We start from the raw sequence: 22,899 nt of genomic DNA, 5'->3' as shown, positions 1-22,899 counted from the left end.
ACCTGTCTGAACAACAGACACCGATCTACTGTGAGACGAATGTCAAGGTCTTGGCATCCAGGGCTCCCTCTGACCAGGCCAGCAGAGCCCTCGGCCCTCCCCCAGGCCCCATGCAGAGCCATTTCCTCTGCGCTGACCCTCTTCTCACACTGGGCCAGGCAAATACTCTGGCACCAGGCTTCACTTCACGGCTGCTCCCAGAGATGCCTTTCCTGATCTCCCAGAGACGCCTCTGTGCACCCACGGTGTCTTTGGTGCTCCCAGGGCTCTGCCCTGTTGTGTAATGGCTTCTGGGCCAGGGGAAGCCTGTCTGTCCCCAGACAGGGTGAAGACTACCCCCTTGATGATTGCCTAGGGATATACCTGGACAGGGGGAGCTAGGACCACATGATCCCAGCCCTAGTCTTCCATCTTCCACATGCTGGGTTAGGGTTAGAAAAATCACTGTTCCTCTCTGTGCCTCCGTCTCCTTCTCTGTCAAATTGGAACACTAATAGTGATCACCTCCATGCTGGGTGAAATGGTGCATTTAGAGCCCTCAGCTCAGACCCGAAAAACCTAAGAGGAATTCATTTGAGTGATAAATACAGAGAGAGAGAGAGAGAGAGAGAGAGAGAGAGAGAGAGAGAGAGAGAGAGAGAACACAACAAAAACAAACAGAGACCAAGGGTCAGGCTGAGAATAATTCAGACGGGGTGTGGACGTGAGGTGTGGAAATAAGATGAGTTGGCAAGGGGAGAGGAAGGAGGAGAGCCGGTGGCCAGGGCCCTTCTTGGAGTGTGGGGTGGAGAGAAAGTGCCACTGGAAAGCTGCTGGGTACAGTGGCGCACGCCTGTAATCCTAGCACTTGGGAGGCTGAGACAGGAGGATCACAGGTTCGAGGACAGCTTCAGCAAGTAGTGATACTCTCATCAGCCTAGCAAGACCCTGTTTCAAAATAAAAATAAGGGCTGGAGGTGTAGCTCAGAGGTAGGATTCCCCAGGGCTTAATCCCCAGTACCTCCACACATAAGAAAAAGCAAGCAAGCAAGCAAGAGAAAAGAGAGAGAGAGAGGGAGGGAGGGAGGATGGAAAGAAAGAAAGAAAGAGAAAGAGAGAAAGAAAGAAAGAAAAGAAAGGGCATTCAGGCATGATTCCCACGGGCTATGGAATTCAGAGGATAGCTTCTCTGGCTGAGGTCACAGAAGGCTTTGTGAGGAGGAGGGGCATACATTTTCATTAGCCCTTGGGGGTCTGCATTGGAATGGTTGGATTTCAAAACCAATATAGAAGTAGGGAGAAAGAGAACATTCTGGAATGTGAGAATGGTGGGCACATTCACACACAGAGGCACTGGGATAGTTCAGTCTCCACAGTGTCTGGGAGGTGGGCAGGACTGGGTTTGAGCCTGATCCCATCACTCATTCATAATCCGAGTGCCCCTCTCTGATACTTGATGACCTTATCTGGAAATAGAGATGATAATGTTTTCTGCCTCCCAAGGCTGTGGGGGGAGTTAATGAGATGTGTGGCGGGTAGAATCATTCAATACTTGGCCAGGCATGGTGGCACACACTCTTAATCCTAGCACTTGGGAGGCTAAGACAGGAGGTTCACAGGTTTGTGGCCAGCCTCAGCAACTTAATGAGGCCCTCCACAAGTTAGTGAGACCCTGTTTCAAAATAAAAAATAAAATGAAATAGGGCTGGGGGTTTCTCTCAGAAATAGAATTCACCTGGGTTCAATCCCCATTACAAAAAAAGAAAGAAAGAAAGAAAGAAAGAAAGAGAGAAAGAAAGAAAGAGAAAGATCATTCAGTGCTTGAAATCAGAGCCAGACACTCTGGCGATGAATCCTGGCTGTGCCTGTTAACAGGCGTGGGAATTTGAGCAGTTTAGGCCTCAGTGTTCTTGTCTGTAAAATGAGAATGACAAGAATCCCCACTTCACAGAGCTGAGTGAGGAGTGAACGGGGTAATACTGAAAAGTTCTTAAAGCTCCACCAATCTCAAACACTGAGCAAGTCAAAGGAGAAATTAAAAGTTGAAAGGTATCTTTAGACATATAAAAATGGGATGCAGCCAAAGAAATCCAAAGAGGAAAGTTCATAGCAGCAAATGCTTACAGAGAAAAAGAATGATCTCATTATACCTGAAGAAACTAGAAAAAACAACTGAGCCCAAAATTAATAGTAGAAGAAAGGAAATAAAGATCAGAGAAAAAAAAATGAAAAAGAGATCAGACAAACAATAGGAAGGACCAACAAAACCAAGAGTTGGAATTTTGGAAGGAAAAAAAGAAACACAATTGAGAAACCTTTAGTTAAACCAAGCAGTCGGGAGAGAGAAGACTCAAAGCACTGAAAGCTTTCCTTGTGAGATCAGGCACAAAACAAGGATGCCCGACCTTGCCGTATTTATTCAATATAATGCTGGAAGTCCTAGCCGGAGGCAGTAGGCAAGAAAAATAAATAAAAGGCATACAGTTTGGAAAGGAAGAAGTTTAATTATCTTTGTCCACAGAAAACATCTTATATGTAGAAAACTCCAAAGATTCCACCAAAAAGTATGTTAGAACTAATAAACAAATTGAGTAAAGTTGCAGGATATAAAATTAATGTGTAAAAAAATTAGTAGCGTTTAAAAGAACAAATCAAGGAACTTCCATGTACAACAGCAACAACAGCTTAGAAATATAACTTAAGAAAAGGACTGAAAGGACTGTACAGGCCTCCTGCCTCGGCGCTCCAGGGACCATGGCCGATCCTTGCGTGAGGCAGATCATGATCGAGACTGGTGTGATGAAGCGACTGGCCAAAGGAAAAGAGATGTATGAAAAAGAAGCAAAATAGCAAGAAGAAAATATTCAAAAAATGAAAGCTGAAGATGGTGTAAATTATGCCCTTAAAAAGACGGAGCGGGTGTGGTGGCACACGCTTATAATCCCAGCATTTGGGAGGCTGAGACAGGAGGATTCCGGTTCGTGGGCAGCCTCATCTACTTAGGCCCTTTGCAACTCAGTGAGACCCTGTTTCAAAATAAAGAATAAAAAATAGGGCTGGTGGTGTAGCTTGAAGGTAGAATGTCCCTGGGTTCCATCCCCAGTACCACAAAAACAACAACAGCAACAACAACAACAAAACACAACAAAAATCTGGAGACCCCAAAATCGACTACTAAGATATAGTAATCAAAATAGCATGTTACTGTCAAAAGCAAAAACAAATACCAATATAGAAACCATAGAGAGCCCAGAAATAAATCACAAAATAAGATCACAACTGATCTTTGACAAAAAGTGCCCAAGTAACACACTAAGCTCTTCCCTCCAATTAAAATTAGAACTACTGCCAGGAGTGGTGGCACACACTTGTAATTCCAGCATTTGGGAGGCTGAGATTGGAGGATCTGGTCTCATAGACAGCCTCAACTACTTAGTGAGGCCCTATGCAACTTAATGAGACCCTGTTTCAAAATAAAGAATAAAAACAAGGCTCCTGTGTAGAGGGCCTGGTCCCCAGTACAGCAGTGTTCAGAGATGGGGCTCTTGGGAAGTGACCTAGTCATAGAGCTCTGACCTCACCTGTGGACTGACCCACGACAGGGTTAATGGCCTGATGGCATTACTGCAAAGTGGTGGAACTGTGGGAGACGGGCCACTGGGGGTGTGCCATGAAAGGTGCACCTCGCCCGCCCCTCCCGCCCACTTGCTCTGTGGTCAAGGCTGCCAGGAGCCGAGCATCTCCCTCTGCCCGGCCCTTCCACCATGGTACTTGTGCCATGAGCTGGAACCCCGACGCCATGAGCCAAAATAAATCTTTCCTCCTATGTTGTTTTTCTCTGGTATTTTGTCCCAATGATGAAAAGCTAATACACAGCCTTAAAAAAAAAAAAAAATCAACCAAAAAACAACCCTGTCCTGGAAGGCCTTGTGCTAAGGACGAGCGGTGAGTACTATGTGGCTTGCTTATGGTGGAACCTAAGCACTTGAGCCCACCCACGCAGAAATAGAAGGGTGGCGTGCAAATAACTGTGTGGGGGAGAAAATGGGGAGGTGGTAAAAAAGCAGAAGTCAGGGAGCAGACGGAGGAAAGGAAGAGGAACGGGAAGAAAAAGGCACTTTGTGGACACAGCTGTTGTGGTGTTTCTAGGGCCCATGGCCTCCGGCCTGCACGCAGTAGGTGCTCCTCCAGTGGCAGTTCCCCTCACCATCTCCACCAGGCAGGAGGGAAGCCAGCCTAGCTATGGGAGCAGCAGCACGTGCATCCAGGTGGGGGCAGAGTAAGGGGCTCTGCCGGAGCAGTGCTATGCTGCCCCTCTGGTATGCAGGGCCCACAGGACGCAGGCATGAAGGAAGCCCTGCCCGGGCTGAGTAGTGAGAGGGGGTATGAAGCGGAGGTCCAGAGAGGCAGCCGGCCTCACAATGGCCCAGCCAGCCTCGTTCTTGGGGGAGGCGAGAGGAAGAGACTGGAGCTCTGGGAGGCTACAGAACTTGTGAGTGGAGCTGGGCAGGCAGATGGGGCGTCTGGTGGTAGGTGACCATGGCTTTGGGAGCTTTCAGAGGGCACAGGCCCTTTGCCCCCAATTCCCTCCTCCCTGAGGCTAGGCTCTGCTCCCGGGAATTCCTTGGCGTTGGCCAAGGGCCTGAGGCCACCGTGAGGCTGTGGCGGCTGCACTGGCCCTGCCCTCAGCAGCCTCAGCCACGAGCGGGTGATGTGAAAAGTCAGGCCGGGCGGTCAGAGCAAGGCTCTGGCCCAGAGGTCCTGGGAAGACGCGTTGGCCACTTTGCCGAGTTGGGTCCCAGGCTAAGTGTTCCTCGTGTGCCCGACTCTCCTCACTGGTAAAGGAGATGGAGTAAGTATAATAGCTACTCCATTTGACTGCCGTGCGGACTCAGTGTTTGTGCCAAATGTGTAGAGTACTGAGTAGGGCTTAGCAAACACTCAGCAAACACTGGCTGTTATTAATACTCCTCGGGGATGCTGGGCGGGAGGGAGGAAGGGTGGAGGGAGGGAAGGTTGCCCAGTGAGCTGGCCACATGGTCCCTGGGAGCTGAGGAGCACAGGAAGCCAGGGGAGAGAGGGTGGAGGAAGGCCCCAGGCAGAGTCAGCCCTGACTGTGCCTGTGTGTGAGTCAGCCCTGCCCTGTACCCCATCAGGGCTGCAGGAGCTCTGGCTCAGCCCGGGGGTCCCCGAGTCTGGGTTATTCTGTGGTCCTGGGTGACTGCCTGAGCCTCACTCCCTCATCTTTGAATTGGGGTTTACTTTCCCTCCAGCCTCAGGAAATGCCCCTTTAGTCCAACCTCACCCCTCAATCCTCCCAGCTTCCCAAGATGCTCAGCCTGTGGCTTCTGTGGACAGACAAATGAACACTCGGCTCTGTGTGAGCAGCATCTTTATTCAGAAGCAGGGCTGCCTGGGCAGGCTCTCCTCCCACCCGTGTCTAGCACCTGATCTAGCCGCTCAGGCCCTGCGAGGGTGGTGAGGAGCACAGTGGTTGGGGCCTCTCGGGTGGGAGGCTGCGCGAGCAGTGGGCTGGGGTGACAGGCATCTGGAGTGGACTCAGTGGACCCAGGGCCATCTCAACCGCAGCCGGTGCAGGCGATATTCACACACAGCTCACACTCGTCGGTGGCGATGGTCTCTGGGCAGGGGAGAAAGCAGTCATCTGAACCTGAGCCTGACCTGCAAGGCCCAGGGCCACAGGGAGCTGCTGGCCAGACCGCAGAGAAGGCTGCTTGGGATGAGGAGCAGGACACTTTGGAAGTAGAGTGAGGGGCCCCTTCCCCTATGCTGTCCCTCCTAGCAGTGACTGGGCAGGGCACTTTTGCTCTGAGCCCAAGCTTTCTTGTCTAAGTGGATGCTCGAGCTGATGGGGGTGCCATAGGAGGGAACACAGGCAAAGAGAGGTAGGTACACACTGCGTTATCCCTCCCCTTGGAAGCCTTCAGATCCTCCTGTTCTTACCCCATCAGAGGTAAGAACAGGAGCCCTTCCTGGGTATTCACTGTCTGTTTATGGGCCTGATCCTTGGACTCTGAGAAGTCCTCAGGGGACTCCCTGGCACTTAGGGAGTTTCCAGCATGTCTGGCTTGCTCTGCCGAGGCTGGAGGAGTCTAAAGAGGGCAGGGCTAGGAGTTTGAGTCTCCCTATCTCCAGGCACATGCAGTGGAGGAGCCGGGGTGCAGGGAGGACACAGAGGAGCTGCAGGACTATCTGTGGCAGCAGGGCGCTTACTCAAGGTCTTGAAGATGCTGTCTGCATCCTGGGAGGCACAGATGGGCTGCAGGTCTAGGGGCAGGCCTGGGTGGTGGCACACAGCGGGCAGGAGGCTCTGGGACTGCAGGTGGGGGCTGTCCACCCACTGCCCCTCCAGGTCACTCAGCTTCTTCACGGATTCCAGCTGGACCTTGAAGCCATTGTACTGGAGGGGGGAGGATGGGAGACGTCGAGTGCTGGGCCAAGACCTGCCTGCCATCTGGGGGCATGGTCTGGCGCCATAGCTTGACGGGCACTGCCACAGACCCGGCGGTGACTGGATCCAGCAGAGCCTTTAAACTCTTCCCGGTCCTCAGGGAAAATCCGGGTCACACCAGAAAGAGCAGCTGTGGGGGAGGAGCGGCATTTGCACCCCCACCCCACTCACCACAGGCTGTGTGTCACCATGGAGCACTGTGGCTCAAGGCATAGGCCTTAGAGACAGGTGGACCTTGGTTCAAATCCCGGCCCTGTCCCTGACTGACTGACTGCCTTTCTATTCCACATCTGAGCCCCAGCCCCCTCCCCTGATGTTCCTCTAGGACACAGTCACCACCTGGCTGCTCTCCTGGAACTGACATGGTGAAGCAGGGCAAAAGCCAAGTGGGCTGCAGAGACTCACCTTGATGTAGACTGACTGTGTGCTCTGCAGCAGCAAGAGGACCACGGCTGCCCCGGACAGGTGCCGCAGCACGGCCCCGCCGCCCATCTCTCTCCCTCTGTCTTCCTGCTGCAGCTGTCACCTGGCTCCCACCTGCATCCCAGGTTAGCAGCTCCTTATAGGCCGGGCTCCGGAGCCCTGGTCACTCATTAACTGGCCAGCTGGGGTGGGGTTGACAGAAGTCTGGCTCTCTGACAAGCCCAGAGCTGGTTCCCAGGAAGGGGATTGGGGGTGCTGCGGACGGAGAGCCCGGAGCACACGGGAGCCTGGAGACGGGAGTCGTGTGCCTGCCGTGTGCGGGGCTCTCTGTGGAGGTCTTGGACCATGCCACCTTCCATTCCGTACTCCATACCTGTGGGAGTAGGAAGACAGGGAGACCGTTTTACGGACAGAGACAGCAAAGCTCGTGAGACACAGTGACTTGCAAATGGACGGCAGAGCAAGACTCCAGCCTGGTGTCTCCACCCCGGGTCAGCCTGCAGCTCTTTCCCTGGGTGGAGAAAGCACACAGGCCAGGGCAAGGTGGCAGATACAGGGCTCAGTGTTCTCCAGAGCCAATGCTCTCAAAACCCCCATCACTCCTACTCCCCTCTCCAGCCCTACTGAGGAACCATCCTCCAGTCCAGGCCCTGCCCAGGCCTCTGCCTGCCATCTCCCACCTGTGCCCAGATCCCTGAGGCCATCCCACCCGCCTCACCTGTCTGTGTCTTTCAGAAGCCAAGAGGTTACCCCATCCCTGAAGAAAGACCACCAGCTCTGGAAAGAGAGTGACCTGCCGGACGTGGTGGCGCATGCTTGTAATCCCCTCGCTTGGGAGGCGGAGACAGGAGGATCGCGCAGGTTCAAAGCCAGCCGTGCTGGCTTAAGATATCCCGTTTCCAAAAATAAAAAAGTATAAAATAGGTCTGGGAGTGTAGCCCAGAGGTAGAAGGGCTTCCAGAAACCCCAGTACCACCAAAAAGAGAAAAAAAGAAAAGAAAAAAAGAAGGAGAGTGACCTGGGTTCAAATCCCAGCTCTGCTACAGCTGTGTGGCAGTAGGCACGCCACATCAAATGTGACTGAGCCTTCATTTCTCTTCCATCACACAGGCACAAAAGAACCCAGCTGCCACGACAGTGCTGGGGCTCCCGCCCACCTGAGCTCACCCCTGTGAGCCCCTCGCTCCTAGGTGATGCTAACCCACCACTCACTGGCCGAAGGTGGGGTCAAATGGAAGAGGGAAAAGTGTATCAGGCTGACACATGTGTGGCCAGACGAGACAGCTGTCAATGGTGCCTGTGCCAGGGCTCAGCGCTGCGGGGTACAGACTGGTGCGTGCAGATGTCCCATGTATATGGCTGAACCGAGGCTCTGGGACCTGGCATCTAAGGACTCACTCGGAGGCTAACCCAGACCCTGCTCCATGCCCCAGCCCCCAGCCTCCTGGTTCTGCTGATGCCTTTCATCTGCCTGAAATGCCCATGTATTGCTTTCTTATCTTCAACTGAAGAGAGAGAGAGAAGGAGAAAAAAAAAAGTCCAAGCGGACTTTGGAATCCCCTACATCTTGCTTCAAGTACGGACTTCAGCCTTTACTCGGTCCAGTATGAAGATACCAAAGAACTTTACATTCTTTCTCATCTGCAGAGTAAAAGTAACCATCAGATAACAATAGTTTTCATTTCCTGAGGAGTCTGTGCCAGATGCAATGCTGGACTATGGGCAGGATCCCATTTAATCCTCTAGGACAGGTGTAATGATTATCTCCATTTTACAGATGAGTAACCCGAGGCCTAGGGAGGCACCTTGTTTACTGTCTTATGGGAGTAGGAAGGGTGAGCAGGTTTTCTTTTCTCCCTTCTTTCTTATTTATTTATTGCAGTACTGGGATTGAATTTTGGACCTCTTGCATGCTAGACAAGTGTTCTACCAGTGAGCTTCATCTTTAGTCCTTTTTAATTAAAAAAAAAATTTTTTTTGCAGTACTGGAGATGGAATCCAGGGGCATTCTACTTCAAGCTATATCCCCAGCCCCTTTTTATTATATATATATATATATATATATATATATATATATATATATTTTTTTTTTTTTTTTTTTGGGGGGGTCTGGGGATGGAACCCAGAGGCATTCGACTTCCGAGCTACACCCCCTGCCCTATCTTTTACTCTTTGTTTTGAAACAAGGTCTCACTGAGTTGCAGAGGGCCTCACTAAGTAGCTGAGGCTGTCTGGGAACCGTGATCCTCCTTTCTCAGCCTCCCAAATGCCAGGATTACAAGTGTGTGCTACCACGCCTGGCTTTTATTTTTAACTTTTATACAGGGTCTTGCTAAGTTGTCCAGCTGGCCTTAAAACTTGTCATCCTCCTGCCTTGGCCTCCCTCAAAACTGGGATTACAGGTGTGTGCCATACCCAAATAGAGTGAGCAGGTTTTCTATCCAGAAAACTTCTTGCCTCTGCTTAGCCTGAGGTGCTACAGAAAAAGGAATGAAGGTGTTGGAGTCAGGGGAGGCTGGTTTAAACCCAGACTTCAACCGCTGTCAGCTGTGTGACACTGGATACCTTACCTAGCTTCTCTGAGCCTCTGTCTCCTCATCAGTGAAATGGAGAACATAAGGTAAGGCCCTCACAAGAGCCAAGCCAAAATTGTTTAGTAGTTTGAACCTTTTGTTAATGCTCCTCCCGAGTTTTTCCAGGGGGTTAAAGTTATGGAGCATAAATGTATCAAGCATAGACCAACATCCTGCTTACCCCATGGTCAGCCTCCTGGAACACTGAGCCCCACCAACATCAGTAGAGGGTATGAAATGTAGCGAGCATAGACCAACATCCTGCTTGCATCCTTGGACTCCCAGCCCCACTCCAAATATGTTGGAGTTTTGTCAAAATTGCAGTTTTGTTTGACTTTTATTGGCTGTTCCTTCCCAGGCCCTCAGCCACCTGTGTGTGGCTTTCGCCTTTAAAAACCCCTTGTAAGCTGAGGTCGGGGTCGCAGCTCTGGACTGAGTGCCGGACCGGACCGCTTCCTGGCCTGGCTAGTCTGTTTTTTTTCTGTGGTTAAATAAACTGATCTTCCAAGTTCGGTTGGTGCTCGTTCTCCATTCTTGCGACATCGGCCTGGGCACATTTTGGGGGCACGTCCAGGATTGGAGGAAGAGCCCCTGCTTGGAATCAGTTTACCTGGGAGTGCTCGATGAGTACCATTTTTTTTTGGTCTCGCCATTGGTTTTCTGAAGTCCGGACAATCTGGGGCTCAATAAAGAACAGGCAGACGCACTATTGGTCTCTGAGCTGGCTTGGACTCCACCCCCGGCCATTGGGCTGTTCACGTACGGCCCTTTGGATCTGGTCGGGACCCTCCTCCGGGAGTCCCTGCGTGCAGCATTCTTTTCTTTTTCTCGGCCGATACTCCTTCTCTCTTCATTGTCAGTGTCATTCCTTTTCTGTGTGTTCATTGTTTTTTCCTGGCCATTAATATGGGCAAGTCTGTCTCATCTGTCTTCGTCACCTACTGATTTACACCGTGAGCCTTAAAAACTTTTGTAAACACTGTTCTCAGGAATGGTGCATTTCTGTTCAGGTTGGCCTCCTGAGAGCTCTTTTGACCCCCGTCTCTTTTCCAGGACCCGTGTTCTTTGCCATCCTGGACATCCTGACCAGGTTCCCTATATCGTGGCTTTAAAACAAGTGAGCCGCCCAAGAGGCTCAAGTCCCTTTTACCTCATGTCTCTCCGTAGGTGGAGTTTTGATGGTAAAAACCCTATTACGACAGAGGAGAGAGACCGCATCAAGAGGGTAACAAGAAAGCGGGCTCTTGGGGACAACCGGAGGCAGGAGGTGGAGGCGTATGGAGGAGCCTCTCCAAACCGAGCAGGCCTTCCCATCCTCCTGGCCCCAAGGGGATTATAGCACAACTGAAGGTAAGGAGGCGCTAAAGGTCCATTGTCAGCTTCTACTGGGGGGAGCTCCAGGCAGCCTCAAAGCATCCTACAAATTTGTCTAAAGTTAGATTGTACAGGGTAGGTTAATGGCTTTAAAGCATTCCCCTGGCAAGAGAGAGCCAGGCCCTCTTCGCCTTCAAGTGCAGGACCCGGAGGGAGGCTTCCATGGACAGTTGACTTGGACCAGACTGCCTCAAGTACGAGGTCCTGCACCGAGACCTGGGTGAGTATGTGACTTACCTGGGCTACGTCATCCTTCTGGGATGGGAAGAGATGGCTGTCGTCTGCCAGAAAACAAACTATCCTCAGTATACCCTCCACAACTAGCCAGAGAGGGTTGAGGGAATTCTCGGGCTCAGCCAGATTTTATAGACTCTGGATACTGGGCTTTGCTGAGCTAGCCCGGCCCTTATATGAGGGCACAAGGGATACAGAGGAAACCTTCACCTGAATGGAGAAGTAGGAACAGGCCTTTCAAAGCATTAAAAGCGCCAGCTTCGGCCCTCCCAGACATCTCCAAAGGGACTAACTCAACAGTTTGGGCCTTGGAAGTGACCTGTAGCCTAAAAAACAAAAAACAAAACAAAACAAAAAACACCAAAAACCCCAAACCCTGCTACCCTATTAAAACTTGATCCGAGCTGGGCATGGTGACACAGGCTTGTAATCCCCGCACTTGGGAAGTGGAGACAGGAGGATCGCGCAGGTTCGAAGCCAGCCTTCCTGGCTAAGAGACCCTGTTTCCAAATAAAAAGTACAGAATAGTCTGGGAGTGTAGCCTGGAGGTAGAAGGGTTTCCAGGAACCCAAGTACAAACAAAAAAACAAAAAGCAAAAAACAAACAACCTGATCCGGTGGCAGGATGGCTGGCATGCCTGTGAATCATTGCTAGACGGCACTTCTGGTAAAGGATGCTAATCAGCTGACCTTGGGACAGCCACTTACTTAACTCACCTAGAGTCACTTTCCGTCCTAGCTCAGCTCTACGACGGTAGCAGTTTCCTACAGGACGGAGAGAAGAGGGCGGGTGCAGCGGTTGTGACTGAGCAACTCACGCCTTATGCATTTGCCACGGCTCCTGTTCACGGCGCCACCTATCAAAAACTAGGACTGCTGATGGCAGTCCTAATTTTTCATTTTTCAGCGGTTAAAGTAGCCGGAGTCTGACCGTGGATCTCACCTATAACCCACACCAGAAGCTGATGACCAACGGTGGCGTGCGTGCTGGGACCCAGAGGCCAGCGCGCCTACTAGGACCAGGACGATGCCAGATAAGCACCCTTCTGTTACCTTCCCTCGCACCGTAGACCTTCAGGGCCCCCAATCCTTATGCTCCTGCTTAACCTGGTGGGCACCTTGGCTCACCCTATGTTGTACTATCTGGTGGGTGACCATTGAATGATTAAGGTGTTATGCTGTTTGGAGAGCGGCTTGGGAGGAGTTGGTGACCTGGTCCTTTCCTCTGGTCCTCTTCTCTGGACAGGGGAGCAACAGGCTGTCTCTGTCTCACCCTCTTTATGCTCCCAAGCTCTGTACCTGGTGTACAATGGACCTGAATGTTTGTATGAGATTATTGTTTTACATGTGAGTATCTAGAGGATTTTAGAAACTACTGCCCGTAAAAAGTTCCCATATGGATAAACTAGTTGATACCTTGATGGCAGTTTATATCTATGGAGTTCTCATTCCGAGGTCTAATGACATGGCCAAGTCCTGACATTTGACTAAGTATTTGCCATGAGTTGTAGCAGGCTGACTGAACCCTTACCTGGAGGTTGGACTTGATTCATCGTGTTGGGGGGATTACTCCTCTCTAAAGGGATTTGCCTCCGCATAGCTACTGAAGCACGTCACCTGCCCTGTCTTTTAGTGAGCATGCCAGATGCTTTAGGTATATTATCCAATTTAATCTTTAAAATAAATCTGTGACAAAGAAAAACTGTCCTTGTTCCAAAAATGAGGAAACTGAAGCCCTCAGAGAATTGTCACTATTTTGTTAAACACACCAGACATCCCCTTGTGGTAGAGCTGGCCTCGAAGCTTGAGTATCTCTGAAGTCCAGAGGCCACACATTCTGTGACACTGTTACTGAGACACATGCTAGTACTGCAAGCAGCTCGGGAGGCGGAGGTAGGAAGCGGAGGATGGTTGGCGTGGAGGCTGCCGTGGGTGTTGCCTCCTGGAAACCCTTCACTCCCTTTGCGCTTTATCCAAAGCCTGAATATCATGTATGCTTATAAAGCAACAAAAGACGCTTTATGATTTCAAAGTATGAACTCCCATCCCAGATTAGATATTTCAGGCTCTACAGAGTACATTCTAAAGGTTTTAGTTGGGTTTTGGTCTTTTCTGAAAAAAATGGCTAGGTTTTTAGCCCAAATATGTGATAATACATAGATCTTTATATATTGCTGTAAAGATAAATATTGGAGCAAAATATTGTTGAACAGGATGCTTAATGTTTCAGAACCAGTAAATGTTGTAAATGTACATACACTCATAGAATTTCTCTTTACAGCAAAATTAATTGTATACCTCTCAGCAAGAGGATATTATGTGGTCTTTTGATGAGGATGTAAGAATGGCCCTACTCTGTTTATAGTATGGGTACAATAATGGGAGTTATTGCTGGAAATTCTCATGAGCAGAAATAAAGACTCCTTAAGGCTGGTCAGATGGGAGGCGGGACCTGGAAGTTGGTCCTTCTAGAGAACAGCAGACTGAGAGCTGACTACACCAGCTGGCTACTGCAGCCAAGCTCTCAGCACCGCTTAGGGGCAGGAAAAAAAAACTGTTGGTAAATGAAAAGTAAAAGCAGCAGCCTCACCCCAGCTCGCCTGTTGTTTTCCCTTTGTGTCATTCTTCTTAGGCCACGTAAATTTTATTTAATTTGTGTGTTGCTGCTATTGAACCCAGAGGCATTATATTCATCTGTTTAGTCTTATAGATTAGGAGAGCTACTGACGACCATTATCCATCTTTCAAGGCCCATCTGACTACAGGTGGTTTTTTTTTTCTTTTCATTTTTAACTTGATATTCTCCCTGCATGAACAGCCTTGATAAGGGGGATACAATATGTGCCATATAAAAACTTAAGAATATGCTGTAATATGCACTTCCTGGATACCTCAAAAACACTTGGGCTGGATACACTTCCGGTTGTGTCTAATGTTGGAAGCTTACTGTTCTTGGTACATTTTCATTGGTCTTAGTTCTAGATTGCAGTTTATTGCTGTTGATAAGCAAATTGTTATCTAGCAAATCTGGATCCTGGTTTCACAGGATCTTTAACTGGTCCCCATGGCTAACACTCTGCTAAGCGCCATCACTGGACCCCTTGGCGTAAAATGCCTTTGTTCGCTCTGTTCAACAGAAAATCTCAGCAGTGCAAATGCTTGTACTGATAGCACCCTCCCTGGGGCCCGAAGCGGGCTCGATGGTTTGATTAGACCCTTAACTCCAGGGGGGAATGTAAGGCCCTCACAAGAGCCAAGCCAAAATTGTTTAGTAGTTTGAACCTCTTGTTAATGCTCCTCCCGAGGGGGTTAAAGTAATATCAACGGAAGTTAAATGTAGCAAGCCTAGACCTGCCTACCCCATGGTCAGCCTCCTGGATCACTGAGTCCCATCAGCAGAGGGTATGAAATGAAGCGAGCATAGTCCAGCATCCCGCTCACATCCTGGAACACCCAAGCCCCACTCCAAAAATGTTGGAGTTTTGTCAAAGTTGCAATTTTGTTCGACTTTTATTGGCTGTTCCGCCTCGGACCCTCATTCGCCTTTAAAAACCCCTTGTAAGTTGAGGTCGGGGGTCGCAGCTCTGGACTGAGCGCTGGCCTAGCTACTCTGGTTTTTTTTTTCTGCGGTTAAGTAAACTGATCTTCCAAGTTTGGTTGGTGCTGTCTTTCCCCGTTCCTGCGACATCGGCCTGGGCACTCAGTGAACAGTCTCATGGTGGTTATAAGGAAAAGCTGTACGTTCCTTGTTCCAGGGAGCCTGCGACTCCCCTGCTCCCAACACGTGCCTAGCCCACAGGACCCACAGTAGAGGCTGGCTTCCCTGCTCGTCCTTCTCCAGGAACCCTCCCAGATAACCCCGTCTGTGAAACCACAGCCGGGGGGTCTGACCTCTGGCTTCTGTCCACTGAACTTGATGTTACTTGGTCCAGTGCTGGGTTTGACCAAACCCATGATCTTGGGCAAGTGACGTGACCCTGTGGTCTCAGTTTCTCATTTGAAAACAGGAGACAGCCTTAGCTACTTAGACCCTGTTTCCAAATAAAAGATAAAAGAGGTCTGGGGGCGTATCCTGGACGTAGAAGTTCCATCCCCAGTACCACAAAAGAAAAGAAAGAAAGAAAAAATAAGAATAAGAGACAGGTCTTCAGCGTTGGAAGTTGTCGCCAGGCTGCTTAAGGTCCAAACCCAGGCTCTTTCTATAGCATCAAGGGAGGAGGAGCAAGGGTCCAGGTCGGAGCTCTGCATCTGTGCCTCCCGTCCTCTCTACCCTCTGGCTCCCCTTGGCCGTCACATGTCACAGTTTTCCCCTGGGAACCAGGCATGACTTCCTCATCTGCCTGATAGGAGTCTATGTCTTTTTCAAAGCCATCTCCTAATCTCTTCATGAATGACCCACCATCCATCAAAACCAATTAGCCCAGATGCAAATCCCCGCTGCCATCCCAGCCAGCCCACGCAGTGTATGGGTGTTATCAGGGACTTCCTCTTTCCGCTTCCTCCTTTTTCTTTTCTTTTTTCTTTTCTTCTTTTCCTTTTTTTTTTTTTTTTTTTTTGGTACTGGGGATTGAACCCAAGGACATTCTACCTCTGACCTATACCCCCAGCCTTATTTTATTTTTTATTTGGAAACAGGGTCTCATTAAGTTGCTATGGGCTTTACTAAGTTGCTGAAGTTGGCCTTGAACCTGCGATCCTCCTGTCTCAACCTCCCAAGTACAAGTGTGTACCACTAGCTTGGGAGTCTTTTTTTTTTTTTTTTTTTTTGGTAGTACTGGGGTTCCTGGAAACCCTTCTACCTCTAGGATACACTCCCAGACTTACAATATATATATATATATATATATAATATATATATATAGTATGTATATATAGTATGTATATATAGTATGTATATATAATATATATATATATATATTATATATATATATATTTTTTAAACAGGATCTCTTAAGCCAGCCAGGCTGGCTTCGAACCAGTGTGCTCCTCCTGTCTCTGCCTCCCAAGTGCAGGGATTACAAGCGTGCATCACCCAGCGTTTGTGAGTCATTCTTGATGCTTCTTTTTCTTTTTTATTTATTTATTTTTTTTGGTGGTACTGGGGTTCCTGGAAGCCCTTCTACCTCCGGGCTACACTCTCAGACCTATTTTTATATTTTTATTTGGAAACAGGGTCTCTTGAGCCAGCAAGGCTGGCTTTGAACCTGCACGATCCTCCTGTCTCTACCTCCCAAGCGCGGGGATTACAAGCGTGCGCCACCACGCCCGGCCTCTTTTTCTTTTTCTTCTTTTTTCTTCCTTCAGTACTGGGAATTGAGCCCAGGGGCATTTTACCTCCTATACCCCCAGCCCTATGTTTTTATTCTTTATTTCAAAACAGGGCGTCACTGAGTTGCAAAGGGCCTCACTAAGTAGCTGAGGCTGTCTGCAAACTGAGATCCTCCTGCCTCAGCCTCCCGAACGCTGAGGTTAAAATCGTGCACCACCACGCCTGACTCCTTTTTTTTTTTAATTTGACGAATTCAACTCATCAGCAGACTCAGTTGGTTCTACTGTTAAAATATGTCTAGACTCCAATCAACCATGTCTCACCTTCTCCACCCAGATCCAAGCCAACAATCACTGTAGTCTTATAGACTACAGCAACACCACCCTTGTATTAGGCAGAGTTCCCCAGAGACAGAATCAATAGGATCAATAAGATCAATAAGATCTTCTAGAATATATCTCCCTATTATCTATCACCTATCTATCATCTATCAATCTATCATCTATCTATCTAGGCTATTATTGGCTATTATTTATCAACCTAGCTTTCAATCTTGTATCTAGATTTGTTTTAAGGAATTGGCAAGCCTGAGATGTGTAGGGTGCTCAGTGGCTGGCAGGCTAGAAACTTAGACAGCTGATATCTCAGTCTAGAGTAATTCTTACACTTTGCTTTTGCCCCAGCACTTAGTTTAAATATAAGCTTACACCAGAGGCGGGGCTCAGTCACTCCCGACAGCTTCCAGTTTTACCTCCACAATACTTGTTCCTCAGTGTGATCGATCCAGAGATCTGACTCACACAACTGCTTCCTGGTGACCACTGCCCCATGGCATGGCTGGAGAGGGCTTGTCGGCTGTCCCTGGCCTCCACTCCGTAAGGACTGTGCAGAGGTGTCACAGTAACCATCTCTCAGTCACAGCTGGACCTTCTGGAAGTGTACTGCCTGCTCTAAACCCACCAGCTGAAATTCTCTAGGGAAGCCTGTTGGATAACACTCTGGGCTCAGTAACAATGTTCACCGATTTGCCTCTTTCTCCAGGAGTGCTATACACCTACCTCCAGGACCCACGAGTAATGAAATCTTTATGTCTACTTTGTGTTGTCTCTAAAAAAGTGTTTTCGCATATTATTTTCATAGTTGTAAAATTAATTCCAGAAATTAAGCCTTTCTGTGTCCTGTGTGTATAGAGACCCCCTAGGGCATTCACTCCATAACTTAATCAACACGTATTTACCTGTGGTTCATTGTGTTAAACGCCAGTCTAGACACGAGGGACACGGTAACTGATGGACAGATGGAGCCGCTGCCCACAGAGCAGTATGGTGACTTGGACGGGGGCAGGGGATGGAGATGCTGAGGAGGGTTGGATCCTACAGACACGTGGAAGTCTCAGCCCACAGGACCTCGGTGTGCTTGGATGCAGAGGCAGAATGAGGAAAGGAGTCCAGGTCAGTGCTAAGGTTGTCCCATGTCAAATGGTGCCGCCATGCTGAGGGATTCTCAGCCACTCCAGCTTCCTGAGACCCTCGACGAGGGTATGTAGAGTCCAGTTTGGACACGTTATAGCTGAGATGCCTGTTTGGAGGCATCTTCCATCTTCTGATTGGAGATTCTAGAAGATCTTCCATCTGGTTGGAGATGTGGGCCACCGCTAGAAATGTTATCATCAAATGCGTTACTTTGAGTTCACAAAGGGATTGAGAGAGTGACCAGGTAGAGAAGAAAAAGGCGTGGGCCTGAGCTCTTGGGCTCTGCAACACTTGGAGGTGCGGCCCAGGGCCAGGACCCAGCATGGCGGGCAGAGGAGGAGGTAGACGGAGACCGGCGGTCAAGGAGTGCTTGCCTGGGGCAAGTGTGTGGTTGGTTCTAGTAAAATGAAGGCTGAGACTGTCCCCAGGTATGACAACATAGATGTCTCCAGTGACCCTGTTCCAGGAGAGAATGAAAGTCTGATTGGAATGAGCTCCAGAAAAGACAGGAAGATGGGAAGTGGGGACAGAGCTCCTACCTATCGCTGTAGATCAAAGGATAAAACGTGACACATTTAAAGAAAGCTCAGTGTGTTGTGTGTTAACACATGAACAGTTGATCTGGAAGACCCTGCTGGGGAAACTGTATACGCCGAGGCATAGTGGATTTCTCAGCAGCCCCTCAAATAAAATTGTGGTCTTCCCCTGGAAAGATGGGTGACCTAACAAATGGTCCTAGAGTTGCTATGGCCACCGGGGAACTCAGAACCAAATTGTCGCCCCAACATTAGTGCTTGTGCTGAACCTCAGTCTCCCCTGCCTTTGTACTCTTCTCAGCCTATCATAGTGTATTGATCCTGTGTGAGCATGTGTGAGCATGTGTACACACACACACACACACACACACACCCTCAGGTTTGTGTTCTCTGTAGCCATAATGCCCTTAAGCATTGCTTTGGGAGTGGGGAGTTGGGTAATAAGCACAAATAAGTGTGTAAAGGCTTCCCCCTGGTGGTATCCAGGGAACACTGCAGGCAGAGAATGCCCTTCACTTGGCCAGCAGACGACTGGACTTTGGTCTGAGGGGGAATGGAGAGCCTCTCTGTTCTCTGGTCTGCACCTGGGCGCCCTATCAATGTGACCATGGCAGTCATCTTCAGGGGTGAGCCTTGAAAGTGCCAGGGTGGGAAATGTGTGAGGTCATTACTGAAGAGTCTAGGCTGGTGTCCATGTCCTGTGGTCTCCAGTGGTGGACACCAGGTGACCAACGAGGCTGAAGTGGGGAGGAGGAAGGTACGTTCAGGCCATGGCAGGTGGGGCCTGGCACTGGGGCTGAGTCTTGGGGTGACCAAGGGGCGGCAGAGACAGAGGAAACCACCCCGGAGGAGACGTAACCTGCAGCCTCTGGGAACCAGACTTACTGGGGCCTTGGTTTTCTGTTCCTTTGGGAGGATACGGCTGCGCCGGCACTTGTGTCTTCTTTCCTCAAGTCAAAAGTGACTCTCTGTGTGTGTGTGTGTGTGTGTGTGTGTGTGTGTGTGTGTGTGGTGTCAGGATATGTATGAGGACATGTGTATCTATGTATACTTTCTCAGTGTGCGTACGCATGTGAGATAGTGTGTGGTTTTGATTACATGTAAACCTGTGTGTGCACATGTGTATAGGTGAACATGTTTGTGTGTCCATGCATGTATGAGACTGGTGTGCGGTTATGTGAGAGCATTTGTATAGGGTGTGTCTGTGTGTGAGCAGATATTTATGAAAGTGTGTGTTCTGGTTATGAATGTGTTTGTACATGTGTGTGTGGGGGTGCTGGGAGGGGGCCACCCTCGTGGGTTCAGGAGGTGAGTGGGGAAGGCTCACAGTGCAGAGAAGTGGAGGCTGGGCCTTCCCTCAGCTGCCTCCAAGCTGGGGAATGAGGGAGGCTCTGGGAGATGTCCAGCCACAGAGCCGGGATGGGAGCCCTCCCTCCTCCTCCTCCTCCCCACCCCTCTCCTTCTGGGGCTCTGGTCGGGTCCTGCCAGGTCCCACGACTGTGGATCTTGGGAGAGCCCTCACTACTGTCTGTTCCCTTGATGGTAGGAGGGAAACACCGTGGCCAGAAAACCGGGGATGAAGAGGATGGAACTGGAGCCGGCGTCCCAGCAAGTGTGGGTAAGAAACCGTGTGGAGCTTTGCAAACACACCCAGATTCCCCACACATCCACGGCGGTACTGAACTCTCCCCTTTACACAGGAGAACACGGGGCGCCCAGAGGCTGACTTGGCTGAGAAGAACAGTTCTTTTTTTTTTTTTTTTGCGGGTCTGAGGATGGAACCCAGGGGCATTTGACCTCCGAGCTACACCCCCTGCCCTAGTTTTTATTCTTTATTTTGAAACCGGGTCTCACTGAGCTGCAGAGGGCCTCACTAAGTAGCTGAGGCTGTCCGCGAACCGTGATCCTCCTGTCTCAGCCTCCCAAATGCTGGGATTACGAGCGTGCGCCACCACGCCTGGCTGAGAAGAACAGTTCTAAGTGGCAGAGCTCCTGACTGGCTCTGTGAGTACGTGCATGGCCCCCCAGGGTTGGGGCCCGCGTGAGATTCTCAGTCCGTGTCCTCTCACCCCCTCTGCCCTCTCAATGTCCTTCCTAGGGGTTGAAGGAAACCATTGAGGTACACAGCGAATCCTTTTCCTATCTCTCACGCACACGACCCACAGAAGGTCTTGGATTCCTGGAACCCTGATCTCTCAAAGAAATGATACAGACCTAGGTTCATGTAATGGTGCCACCAGTAAACATAGTAAGTAATGGCAGTATTTCGGGCTGTGTAACATGGGTAGGGGCAAATGTTCTTTCGGCCATCACACATTTATTGGGCTCCAAGTCTGTGCTGGGCACCAGGACTCAGAGATGGACAAGGCAGAGCCTGCCTGCGAGGGGCCTCTGGTTGAGGGGGACAGAAGAGGACAATGCTTAGAGGTGGATGCAGAGATGAGGACCAAGACCACGCATGTGCAGGGAGCGGGGCTGCTCAGGAGTGGTGGGAACCAGATGAGGTTCAGCGGGATGGCGCGGAGGCGTGGGGCAAATCTCTGGCTTTTATCTGTGTCTCTTGCTGGGCATGCCTCCCTCCAACCTCCCCAGGAGTCTCAGCAGCCTGCTTCCCCTCTTCTTGGGAATTCCCACAGGCTTGGGCCCCCATCATGGAATCCAGCACCTGCTAGTTACCAGTTCTGTTTCTGGTACATAGGACCCACCTCCACCATCAGACGAGTCATCTGTAGGGTGCAGCCTCAGGGCCCCAGTGCCTAGATCGGGACATTCTGCATCTTTAAAAATGCTGAAGTCTGGGGCCCTTTGTTTGCTGCACCCAGGCTGAACCGCGAAGGAAACCCTAAGTGCTGAGTCAGGACCCTCCAGCTCCCCCCCACCCCATTCGCCAAGTAGGCTTGAGTTTCATTAAGTGAGGATGAAATACAAATTTCCCACAGCATTCATGGCATTGAGGCCTAAAGGCACAGCTGCCATTTATGTTTTAAAATTTGCAGTTGGGGGTCATTGTGAAACTTGATTGCTCTGTCTTAGGGACTTCTTAAAGTCCAACTCCACAATAAAGCCAATCAGACTCAACCAGCAAATGTCAAATAGGAGCTAATGAAGCATTCAGAGGCTGGGGAGAGAAATCAGGCAATCTCTTATTTCAGGATTATCCCTTCCAAATATTGAATCTGAGCTGTAAGCAGAATTTTCTTTTTTGTAACTGCGTCCCCCTCCTCCTGGGGGTGGGGAACCATTGGCATTCAAGGCATGTCTCAGCATTCTGGAGAGAGGCTTGAGAAGCCGACCTGCTGCTTTCCAGAGGCACGCGTGCACGTTCCTGGGGCATCTCAGAGGAGGAGGCAGGGCAGAGCCCGCTGGGATTCCCCCTCCCCTGCTGGCAGAGCCTGTTGAGCTTGGTGCTGGCTGTGCATGCCAAGTGCTGTCTGGCAGCACTTCCATATGGGTGGGAGAAGGGAGTCAGCAGTGGGGAAGGGAGATCCCCTCACTAAAGTCCCACCAGGCACTTGGGTATGGCCTCAGGAGGTTAGGTGCAGCCCAGAGACAGTGTAAGGCAATGGAGACCTGTTTCCAGCTCTGTCTGCTGCATTTGATTCTGCAAAGACAAGCCTCTCTGCAGCAGCCCCATGTGAGCTCATGTGCTGTCGCTGCTGCTCCTATGACACGCCCGTTCAGAGATTCTGGATATAAAGGAGGCTTGTGCCAGGCATGATTACAGGCACTCACCTGTAATCCTAGTACCTGGGAGTCTGAGACAGGAGGATTGCAGGTTTGAGGATAGCCTCAGCAACTTAGCAAGACTTTGTTTCAAAATTAAAAAATGAAAATAAAAAAAGGGCTGGGGGTGTAGCTCAGAGGTAGAACACCCCTAGGTTCAATCCTCTGCAACACACACACACACACACACACACACACACACACACACACACACACACGTTTGCTATCCCCTCTGATGCAGAAAGCTTTCCCTCTAATCCTCCTTCCTTGATGAATTGAGGGCAGTGCAATAGTGACTCACTGTCTGTGGCAGAGACTCTGGGTTCTTCTCTCCTTGTCCATACTGGTCATGGCTGGGAGCAGTTGTCTGGCAGGAACTTGTGGCTAGGTGTGGGCCTATGCCTAGGCTTCCTCAGTGGGATGTTATGGGGAGAGGTGTGCCATTTGTGGGTTAATGCTCTTAGGAGGCAGTGTGCCTCCTTCATCCTTAGTTTTCCCTTTAATGATTTGTTACAGATGACAAAGCCTCTACCTGAAGGCAGAGCCACAAAATGGAAGGCACAAGGGTCCCTGAGTCGACATATTTGGAGAAGGTAGAGCAGGTGCACTAATTGCTCCACTCCTTGTGCCTCCCCAGAGCTGTGTCTAATGTCACATGATCTCAGAGCTCCTCCCATAAGGCAGAGCATGGTGGCCTGAGCACTCCCACTGCAGTACAAGGCTGAAGCTGTGAAATGTGAGGGCCAAGCCCCAGTTCACTAATCCTGCGTGTTTCCACCTGTTTGTGTGCACCTCAGCCATTTCTGTTTGAGCGTGGCTGACAGTTCTGCCAAAGAGGTGCGGT

The 22,899-nt window shown here is 50.1% G+C and overlaps 1 protein-coding gene across 1 annotated transcript; it reads right to left on the bottom strand.

The window, feature by feature from the left end:
- Positions 1-5,558: 5,558 nt before the first annotated feature.
- Positions 5,559-6,943, bottom strand: GUCA2B (guanylate cyclase activator 2B; the record flags this gene model as incomplete). Its single annotated transcript, XM_080691390.1, has 3 exons — positions 5,559-5,620; positions 6,214-6,400; positions 6,857-6,943. The coding sequence occupies 3 exons, from the start codon at positions 6,941-6,943 to the stop codon at positions 5,559-5,561; spliced, it is 336 nt and encodes a 111-aa protein (XP_080547516.1).
- Between the last annotated feature and the right edge of the window lie 15,956 nt (positions 6,944-22,899).

Source organism: Muscardinus avellanarius (genome assembly GCF_963383645.1).
Source record: "Muscardinus avellanarius genome assembly, chromosome: 3".
Lineage (NCBI taxonomy): Eukaryota > Metazoa > Chordata > Mammalia > Rodentia > Gliridae > Muscardinus > Muscardinus avellanarius.
The sequence above is the reverse complement of the archived record's forward strand: the minus strand, read 5'-3'. Positions and strand labels throughout refer to the sequence as shown.